Here is a 9,992-nt window from a genome sequence, read left to right on the forward strand (position 1 = left end):
AAAATATATTAATAACAAAAGCAAACGAAAAGGCAATATATATATATATATATAATACTACTAGGATGTAGATAGCAATTATATACTAGCAAAGCAGCCAATTGCCCGTGCGGCTGCCACACGAACAATCTCGGATTTCTCTCCGGTGCCCACGAGCTCCACTAGAGAGGCAGAAACCTGCTCCACACCGCAGCGAGACAAATCCATTCGAGGAATACAACGGATAAAAGCCCCAAGAATCCGAGCAGCGCTTTGACGCAACGCCTCATTAGGTGATCGTGTAAAGGTCACAGCTTGCAAAACGTACTCCCTCGTCATGCCGTGAAAGTGCGACACCCAAGTTGAGGCCACATCGTCATAAATGTCGTCAATATCCGTTTCACGATCCGTATGCATGTGAGGTTTCGATAGCATCCGAACAATTTGTTCCCCTGCCTCATGCTGAAAAACAGATATAAACGTCAGACATTCGTGTAATGCAGCTTTTGCAGCAGTGGAAACAGTCATATCATGTTCCCCCAAGTGAATCAACAATGGTATCACGTATGGAAAGACATTTTGATTCACTGAGGCTCGCTCCAATATGCCACGGTGAGCGAGCGAGTAAAACCTCCGAAGGCAATCAAATGACTTGGCCCTCAGCTGCGCATCGTCATGCTCAAAAAATGATCTCAACTTTGTCGCAATAGTCACAAAAGATCCATTTATAAAAGATTTATCTTCCAACACTTCCGCAAAGAGAGCAACAATGTCCATAGACTTCGCCGCAAGAGAAGTGTGCTGCTGTTCCATGCACGCCAGAGTCGCCGAGAGAATCGGCGGCACAAACCCATGAACGGACGCATACGGATGAACAAGAATGTTCGCCATACCACCAATAATAGTTTCCCGCGTCTCCGCCTCCTCATCACAGCCCGTCATGGAGAGTAACGCCGTCACTAACGATCGCACAAGTTCTTCGTCCCCCAACGCATACGCAATAAGCTCGCTACAGACACAAGCCGCAGCTTTCCGGTGGGTTGGAGAGACATGAGAACAGTAGGGAAGCATAAACTTTGCCAACTCATGAGTAAGCTGCGTGGGTTCAGCAGGCTCCATCGGAAACCGTCCATCTGCGTCGGCGGCCTTCCCACGGTCCATCTCGTTGCTGTCCCCCAACCCTTCTCGGCACCAATAACGAACAGCTTCCGCAATAGCCAAAAGATATTTCTGCTTCTCAAAAAAATTCTTCCATCCATACCGATCAAAGCGCACAACAGTAACATCGTCTACCGTGCCACATGTGACATGCTTCAAGGCCGTTCCGCTCATCACAACAGCGTCATGATCATTCATCCTGTGGCATACAGAAAGATGGAGGACAATCGCCATGTAGAGAGAGGCGCGGTGATTCCGGCAAACGGAGGCACCGCGATCCGTCTGCGCCACCCACCCCACCGCGCAGACAGCGGAGAGGACGATCGGGGAGACAACCTGAAGGTCACTCGGCTTTTTGGCAGTTGGCGCTGCGGCGATTGTCGTGGGGCTGTTCAAGACAAAATCCAGAATGTGTTGAACCAAAAGCTCCCCGAGCGTCGTGTCGTTCGCAGTGGCCCCAAAGGAATTTATCACCGCCTCGCTGTGCGGGAGTTGTGAACGCAGCAGGGCAACAAAGCAAGGAGCGACGTGATGACGAGTGAGGTTACGGATGCTTGTCTGCACTCCGCTCCGCACCTGCTCCGGTAGATTGTCTCTTTGAAGTGCTGCAATGAGGCCATCAAAGACTTCTCGCACATCGGATGCGTCCAACACACCACCACAACCCCGAATTAAACCATGCATAGTGATGCACGCACCAGTAGCGGCGTATTTTTGCGTATCAAAAATACTGTTAAACAGCAGTGCCTTAATGAGTGCCGTGGTGTCCTCCCGCTGCTGTAGTTGCTGTGCAAGAATGGTACACATGCTCTTAACAACAGAAACAGCCTCCTTCTCAGAACTCAACGTGCCATCATCCACAAAGGCATGGGCTCGCTTTCCCAGTTTCAATATTTCCTCTGTTACCTCTTCCTCCATCGGTTGCGGGTTTTCCATGAACAGACGAGCCGTTTGAATGCCCGATACAATTCCATTTGCGGCCTCCATCCTCACGGAGGGGCAGCGGTCCATCATGCGCGGCACCAATCGCCCAAGGATATACCCCATGCTAGCTAGTGTATGTGGTTGCTCAGCGGCACCATCAGCACCAGACTCCCTGCTCGCTCGGCAGGCAGCCAGAACGGTCACGACCAACTTCACGGCTAGACACCTTGCACCATCGTTCTCAAGGACTGTCAACGGTGCAAGTTCCTCAAGCATTCTCATTGCATATCGGCAATCACGGTGACGAAGAATCTGAACAAAAAGATTCGTCACATTCACATCCTTCTCGGCGTTCACCATGTGACACTCAGTTACGCTTATCTTGACAAACTCAATCAGCGCCGCAGTGCCATTATCTCCAAGAGGTGGTAGCAAAGTACATGAGACAATTGATTCCAAGGCAGCAAAGGCAGTAGGATGTGTTTCTTCCTTTGTTTTTTTCTTTGATGTCATTTGCATGAAGCGAACAAACGACAGTATAAATTCGTCTCGACACTTAAAGAAATAAGAGTCTAGTCTTGCAATACCAGTACCCACAAGGCGGCAACCCTCAAAAAGTGATATTTGACACTGTGATGTGTGGCCCTCACGCAAAAGCGTCAGCAATGATGGAAAGACAACCGTGTCGAGGCGAGAGGGTAGCGCGGCGATCTCCATACATTTACAAGCATACCCAAAACCAACCGCAGCAACCGAGCGGGATCCTTCTACAAACACTCGCTTCGTTTTGTCCCTTGAATGAAAAAAACCCCGCTTTTCCGCGCCCTTGGCAAGCCGGCACAAAGTTTCCAGGGTCGTGTCCACGTGTTTTTTCGCCACGTACCCAAGGCACTTGGCCAGACCAATGACATGTTCCGGATCATCGTGATTGGAGGCATTTACGGCGGTCTCCACGGCGCTGGCTATGAGGTCGCGACTCGCCGTTCGGCTACATCCAATGCCCACAATGATGAGTGCACTGCGAAACATGCGTGCATCCTGTTGATACGCCTGCAGAAGACTCAAGCATTCCGTCGTAAGATGCATGGCCCACTCTTCACTTTGTTTCACCTTCATTGTCTTGTCGACCAGCCGCTCAACCTCCACCTCCCACACTTCCCGTGCAGGCTCCGCCGTCAGAAGCTGTTGCAGGCTTGGAATGAAGGTGCTCCACAACTCGGTAATGGGCATGGCGGCACCTCCACCCTCCTCCACAGATTGAGCGTATGGGTCGTCTATAAGAGGGGCGACAGACAATGCCGCCTCCAATATGGTGAGAAGCTCCTCAACACGGTAAAAACCAATGAGCATGGACTGTGAGAGAAATACCGAGACAAGCATTCCCGGGGAAGGAACATTGACTTGCCTTGAAAAGTCCACATAAAAGCACGAACTGTTATGCGATATTCGGCTCGCCAGCTGAGTGATGACGTTGCAAATGGAGGAAAAGGCACAAAGAAGAAAAGGTTTGGCAGGGTATTCACGCATGTGCTCAAATATAAACGGCCATAACTGAGAATCCAGTGCGCCCTTGGACGAGGCCACAAGCATCAACCCGTTGCGGCTAATATCCCTTACCGCAATAAGGCCTTCATCCACTTCATCGTGAAGAGAGGCACAGCGGATTAAATATGATAACATGTCACTGTATCCTACCGCCGAGGCAAAATCCGCTTCGGAGGAACAGATGGTTAAGATGCACTCCACCACAGCCCTCCGCACCATTGAATCCTCATGCGATCCTAACGCCAATTTCACAGTGGCAACAATATCATTGACAAAGGGTTGAAGGAAGAGCTTTTGATTCCTACTCTGCAATACGAGCATGCGCAGGATGTAAACTGCGGCGCAGCGGAGATGTAACTCTTTCTTGGCCTCCAAAAAAACCGATAAGTACGCAAGAACCTCTGAAACAAATGAGTCTGAAATAGCCATAATGACGGCAAAAATCTCCTCCTTGGTTTCTACATCTTCTGCACCGAGATGCTCCAATGTCTGCATGATGGCTTGAAGTGTCCCCTCCACGAATGGCCGTAAAGAAGAGCGCACCCCATCCGTAACGTACGAAAAGAAACCCGCCAATCCACGCAAGGGAAACAATACATCGTGCCCTTTTTCACGCCGCACGCCATAAATGACCAACGGAGCCACCTTCCCTGCCAACTCCATCCTTTTCTCATCACCACAAACCCCAAAAACACATCCGAGAGCATAAACAACCAAAGTACGCACACGGCGCTCGTTGCTGCGGCTGTAGTCGCCAAGAAAAAAGTTCAATGTGGAGTACATTAAATCATTATACTCTTCTAAAGGGCTTCGTGCATCAAAACGCATCTTCAATAGTGCCTCCGCAAGACTCCCGCACGCCCGAGAAAGCAGCATTCGATGGTTGTCCTGCCTTGCGTTCCCCAAAGGAGGCAACAGTCTCGTGAGAAATTCCTTGACGTATGGCAGAATGCGCTCAGGCACCTTTTCTGCAAGGTGTGAAATGGCCAGCAGCACGTAAAAGTGTGGGAGTGTGTTATCCCCTAGAGACGAGAGCAGCTCACGGCAACCCTCTGCAGGAAACATGACGCAGAGTCCCACAACCAAGCGTAAAGCTTCTTGTGATAACTCTGAGGTGAGGTCGGAATTGACGGTCATCTCCCGTATGCCGCACTGCAACAGGGCGATTGCCTCGCGCGTGGAGAGTTCCTCATCGCCGACGCCCCCCACAATCGTTGCCATGGCGCAGACAACTCCACATCTTTGTATGACTGGGGTGGAATTGGCCCCATGTTCATTCAGCCACGTCACGCAAAACCTCAGGACAGCGGATGTCCCGTTCTCCGACAACTTCGCAATGGCCCCGATTGCCTCCCGCCTAAAAATTGGACCCCCACTGCCCACACTGTCAATAAGGGCCGCCAAACAGTGTTCGGCTGCTGTTTCCATCGTGTCTTTCCCCTAAATAAAAAAAAATTCAAAAAAATCGCTTAAAAAAACCGACAGTGTGTACTAAGGGGGGAGGAAACCAAAGAAGAAAATAGCACGGCGGAAAGACAAAAAAGGGAAGAAAAAAAAGCCAAACAAACAAAAAACAACATTGCACACCGATGCACTGGGCAATCATGTCATTAAAGAAGAATGCACCAGAAATCTTGCAAATTCCATCACGTTGATCCTTCGGGATTCAACGCATCGTGGCAGACCCTGACCGCAGTGCTCAGAGCCAAAAATCTCCCGTACGCCCACATGCAAGGGAGCCAAAAGAAAGAAGAAAAGGGAATAAACACCCAATTTTTTGGTTCAGGCGTCAGTTGTCCTTTTCCCCCCACCCTCCCATTCGTGTCCACAAGTTGAAAGAATGTGTGTTGCCATGCCCCCCGGCTGGCCATGAAAAAAGCCAAAGATGTTTGCATCGCACAATAGGAGAGGCAACCGTTCTTCCAAGTAAAATGATGAAATGTGAAACTCAATAATAATAAATAAATAAATAAATAAATAAAACAAAACCCCCACCATCTTCGTTAGTGCATTGATGCCTTCGATTGCAAGCTGCATCCATTTACCAAACGGGAAGAAAAAAACCCACAAGCCAAAAGCCATTGTCCCAGTAGAGCTCCAATAAAAACAATCGGTCTTGCAGCGCAGGGAGCAAAAGATGTACTGCCCCTCCCTCCCCCTTCTATGGCTATTCGCCTCGCAAAAACACCAACATCGGCCGGGTGCCTTTCATATCGTGTTCACCACTACTTGGGGCGGTTCCGCCAATTCTCCGTTGCATGTGCCCTGTAGAAAAAAAGAAAAAAAAAACATGGGGAAAAAACCGCAGTTATCCATGCCTCCAATAAATTGTCCTGGAATCCGTTTTTTTTCCTCTAAAACAAACAAAAAAACAAAAAGAGAGTGGCACACATCCTTTTAACGCACAAACAAACAAACACACACACACACGGCAATAATAATAATAACAATAATAATTTTATTTTATTTTTTATTTTGTTGTTGTTGTGAGTGCATATTGCAATTGCATTCCCAGCCATCAGTCCGGAAGTGGCATCATTCGGTGAGGCATCGCTCTCCAAAACGCGGATCGGCGTAAGAATGCAGAGGGAATACCTAACTAAAAAAACAACGAACAGCACGTAATTTCAGGAGTTGGTGGTCTTTTTACCTTTGAATCCATTGGCGCCGGCTTTTTTTCTTTTACCGGTTCGTCCTTTACAGGGGAGGTAAACGCCCCGGTGAAGCGATGATTCCATCTCTGGGGATCGGCCACGAAATTGGCCTCCACAAAGGAGCTGTTCTTGGAGACAGGGATCCCTCCTGAGGTGTCTGGAAGGGACAATTCCGGAAGGGTACTACGTCGTCGTGCTATCCTCTCCTCCACGTGCTGCAACTCCACGGGAGGCGACAGGGACAAGTTCAATTCATTGGAATTCGCGTCCGCAGGAAAAGAAGGCATGGTCTTGGGGGAGGTAAAAAAACAAACCGCACAGCAAAGAGAGAGAGAGAAAAAAAGGTGGGGGGAGGGGAAGAGGGAACATGACAACAATCAAACCTCGTATGGGCGCGGAACAAAGAAGAAGACAAGGGGAGAATAAAAGGGCCTCTCACCTGCCAATCCCAATTGAAAACAACAACAACAACGAAAAGGAAAAAAAGGAAAGAGAGAGAGGTCGACTGAATTTTATAAAAAACAAAAAAGAATTGTATAAAATACTCGGGCTTAACGATGAGCCCAACAACAAATACATAAATATAAATAAACACCAGCAATTCCCACCATCTCCATACCTCCCTCCATTGCACGCTCTCTATTATTATTATATATAATTTACACTGCGGATGAGGGGGGTGGGGTAAAATATGGGTTAAGCCCTCATTTCATCTCCAAAGTAATCTTTTGTCACATCCTTCGTTTAGCAGCCACATTTGGCCTTTTTCTTCTTCTCCACCTTTTCACTGACAGCAGCAGTAGTCCCCTTGTCAGCGCGTGCATTCCGTGCGGCATCTTCGCTCCCGTCGCCAACGTGAGCTCGCCCTTCCCCTTCCATTTCCTGCTGCAGAAGTGCCGTTCTTTTACATGCCTCCTCCATCTCCGCATCATTTGGCAACCCATTGGTAACTGCAGAAGATATCCCATTTCCGACGCTCGCGTCCTCCACCACCTGCGCTCGAAGCGGTTTGGCCTCATTTGGAGTCATTTTCTCTGGGAGTAAGCCTTTCGCTCCCTGAACCAACTCCACCTTATTCCCCTCGGCCGCAATCGCACCTCGCACAGCATCCTTCCCTTCACTCACCTCCTTGTTAATCCTGAACAAGGCATCTTTATGGCTCTGAGTGCCAAGCTTGTCGTGCTGTTCATTCAGAGGAGGAGATCCCCTCTTCTGCCCCAATGACTCCGCCTTGGCGATGGCGTTCTGTTTTTGGTCCTCGGATTCTTCCATTCGTGTATGCATCCTACTCAGCTCGGCCTGAATTTTTTTGCTCGATGCAGAATCACTGGCATACGACGCGTCTGCAATGGCCTTGGCGGTTCCCACACCGCCCTGCATGTCCTTTTTGCGTCTTGTTGGTTCAGTATTAAGTTCATCGCGTGGCGCCCGATCTTGCAGCTCACTCATTTGACGCTTGCACTGCGCATCCAGACGCGCACACCAGGCATTCAAAGACGTTATTTCTCTACCGTAATTCACTCGCGCGTCATCTAGTTCCTGCCGAGCAGCCCGCGCCTCCGCCCTGAATCGCTCGGCCTCCTTCTCCGCCTGCTCCAGTTGTCTTCTGAGGGAACCATCATCCTTGGGGTGGAGGGACTGCGCGGAAAGTTCCTCAAGCCTTCTTCTCATTTCCGTTTCATCTCGCAATTTCGTTTTTAACTCATCATTCTCATCACTGAAACGTTTCAACGCACTTGACTGCCTTTCTAACTGTTCGCGCAGGGGCTGAATCTCGCCCCATGCGTCTACTGAAGAATTCGTTTCGGCCTCTAATGGCCGCCGAGAGAAATTGGACCCTGCAGGCCCAAATTTTCCGCCCGATGCATTCGTACGGGTGGATTGCTGCTGCTGTTTTTTTGCTTTTGGTTTCGGCTTCTCTACCGACTGCGGAGGAGGATTTTTTGCCCGCGTCGCTACCGCATTCTTCTCCACCCGCAGCTGCTTGTGTTCATCCTGGAGCCGCTCATTCTTCTCCCGGACATCCCCTAACTGCTCTCGAAGGGATGCCAGCTGCTTTTCATTCTCACGGAACATCGACATGTTCTTATCCGCCTCCCTTTTCATTCGCTGCACTTCTTCTTCCATCTCCGTGACTCCCTTGCGCATCTCCTCGACACGTTTTTCCAGCGATTCGGCGCGGCTTTCGGCGAGTTTCCTTAGGGCGGACTCGTCATTGGCTCGCTTTACCTCACGCAGAACATTCTCTTCCGCGGAGCGCTGCATTTGCCTGGCATTTTCGGCATCGGCTCGCGCAGCAGCAGCGTCATCTTGGGCACGACGGAGTTTAAATTGGAGTTCCGCCTCCTGCCGTTGAATCTCCGCCATTTTCTTCTGCAGATGCTCCACTTCATAACTGACGGGCGCTCGATTCACCGCAATACTCGCCTCATGCGAATTAGACACGGCGGTGGCCGCCTCCATCACGCCACGCCGCTCCTTCGCCGCCCTCGGCATCGGGTTCCTCGCGGAATATCGCCGGCCTAAAGCGGCCCGCGCAGCCTCCTCGGCAGCGGCTCTTTCGCGCTCCGCCTCCATTGCCTCCCGCTGGAAAAACGCCGTTCTCTCCTCGTCGGTCATGTACTGCATACGCTCCCCGCGCTCCAGCGCGCGAATACTCATCCAGTCTTCATGCTTCTCCCGCTCAAGTTTCGAGCGAGCGGCACGCTCACGCTCCTCCTGCATGTAACGAATCACCCGCTGCTTGCGCCTGGTCTCGTCGATGGTATGTCCTTCGCCGCGAACGCTGGAGCGGCAACTGAAACGACTGCCAAGGCGCATGGAGCATTGACTACCGCGTGGATCGCCAAAGCTTGTGGCACTTCCGCAGGAACCACACCTGCGACTAAAATAGCCGTTCCACAGCGGGTCCGGGTCATCACGCGTGGCGATTCCCATCTCGTCCCAGTGAAAGTTTTCCATGGCCTGCTCAAAGCCCCCGCGGCAGCCCGCAATATTCTCTTCCCCTTCCCCTTCTTTCAGACGCAAAAATAAAGGGACCCCCCACGCACACAAACACGAAAAAAAAAAAAAAGAAAATGCACGAAGAAATCACGACTCACTCGGGTCTCTCACCCACGCACCAAAGAATCATGCATCCGTTCTGAATAAACACGACTACAGAGTGTCAGGTGTCGGGTTCCCTTCGCCCCCTCCCCCTTTTAAGTTCCAACATTAACCAATCACCCCCCTGTAAACACAGGAAACAGGTGATGGTTATCCTCACCCAGAAAAAAGGCATCCAAACAGCATCCTATTAATAACAGGAAAAAAGAAGACTTCAAAGTCATTTACAAAAAGACACGTCACGTAAGAGGCACTGAGGCGCAAACAATACATTTGTCGAATTAAACAGCGTTGCCCACACGCTGCGCAGCGACCCCCAGTTGGCAAGAGTTTCTGGAATTGATTTACAAGGATTAAAAAAAAAAACGTTTTTTATGGCACCATTCCCCGTTATGCAGCGGTGCTCCGAGTACACCACAGGGAAAGAAAAAAAAAACCGCCAATAGAAGGGGTCTTTTTCTTGGAAGCAAATGGAATGCTTCAGCACAACGAGTCAGCCGCGCCAAGAAAAAAAAAACTCTCTCTTCCCCTTCTCAAAAATCATCCTACTCAGTACCCTGCGGCATCACGTTACACTTGCTCCAAATACTGAGAAGACACACCAATGCAAAAAGGCAATTGAGCGAG

The 9,992-nt window shown here is 50.1% G+C and overlaps 3 protein-coding genes across 3 annotated transcripts, besides 9 other annotated features; all 3 read right to left on the minus strand.

Moving 5' to 3' along the window:
• Nucleotides 1–4,068: part of a sequence feature (heterozygous, non-Esmeraldo-like haplotype) that runs on past the window's edge.
• Nucleotides 35–57: a sequence feature (AT_rich).
• Nucleotides 79–5,034, minus strand: Tc00.1047053509911.120 (uncharacterized protein; the record flags this gene model as incomplete). The annotated part of the gene is made up of 1 exon (XM_808113.1): nucleotides 79–5,034. The coding sequence occupies one exon, from the start codon at nucleotides 5,032–5,034 to the stop codon at nucleotides 79–81; it is 4,956 nt and encodes a 1,651-aa protein (XP_813206.1).
• Nucleotides 4,069–4,767: a sequence feature (areas merged during assembly that could not be assigned to a particular haplotype. This can correspond to areas where the two haplotypes were merged or to regions with more than two copies in the genome that were merged during assembly.).
• Nucleotides 4,768–7,286: a sequence feature (heterozygous, non-Esmeraldo-like haplotype).
• Nucleotides 5,563–5,588: a microsatellite.
• Nucleotides 6,040–6,063: a microsatellite.
• On the minus strand, nucleotides 6,206–6,547 carry Tc00.1047053509911.124 (hypothetical protein, conserved; the record flags this gene model as incomplete). The annotated part of the gene is made up of 1 exon (XM_808116.1): nucleotides 6,206–6,547. One exon carries the CDS (start codon nucleotides 6,545–6,547, stop codon nucleotides 6,206–6,208), a length of 342 nt encoding a protein of 113 aa, XP_813209.1.
• Nucleotides 6,901–6,922: a sequence feature (AT_rich).
• Tc00.1047053509911.130 (hypothetical protein, conserved) lies at nucleotides 7,005–9,221 on the minus strand (the record flags this gene model as incomplete). The annotated part of the gene is made up of 1 exon (XM_808114.1): nucleotides 7,005–9,221. The coding sequence occupies one exon, from the start codon at nucleotides 9,219–9,221 to the stop codon at nucleotides 7,005–7,007; it is 2,217 nt and encodes a 738-aa protein (XP_813207.1).
• Nucleotides 7,287–7,876: a sequence feature (areas merged during assembly that could not be assigned to a particular haplotype. This can correspond to areas where the two haplotypes were merged or to regions with more than two copies in the genome that were merged during assembly.).
• Nucleotides 7,877–9,992: a sequence feature (heterozygous, non-Esmeraldo-like haplotype).

This window comes from Trypanosoma cruzi, genomic scaffold (genome assembly GCF_000209065.1).
Source record: "Trypanosoma cruzi strain CL Brener 1047053516523 genomic scaffold, whole genome shotgun sequence".
Lineage (NCBI taxonomy): Eukaryota > Euglenozoa > Kinetoplastea > Trypanosomatida > Trypanosomatidae > Trypanosoma > Trypanosoma cruzi.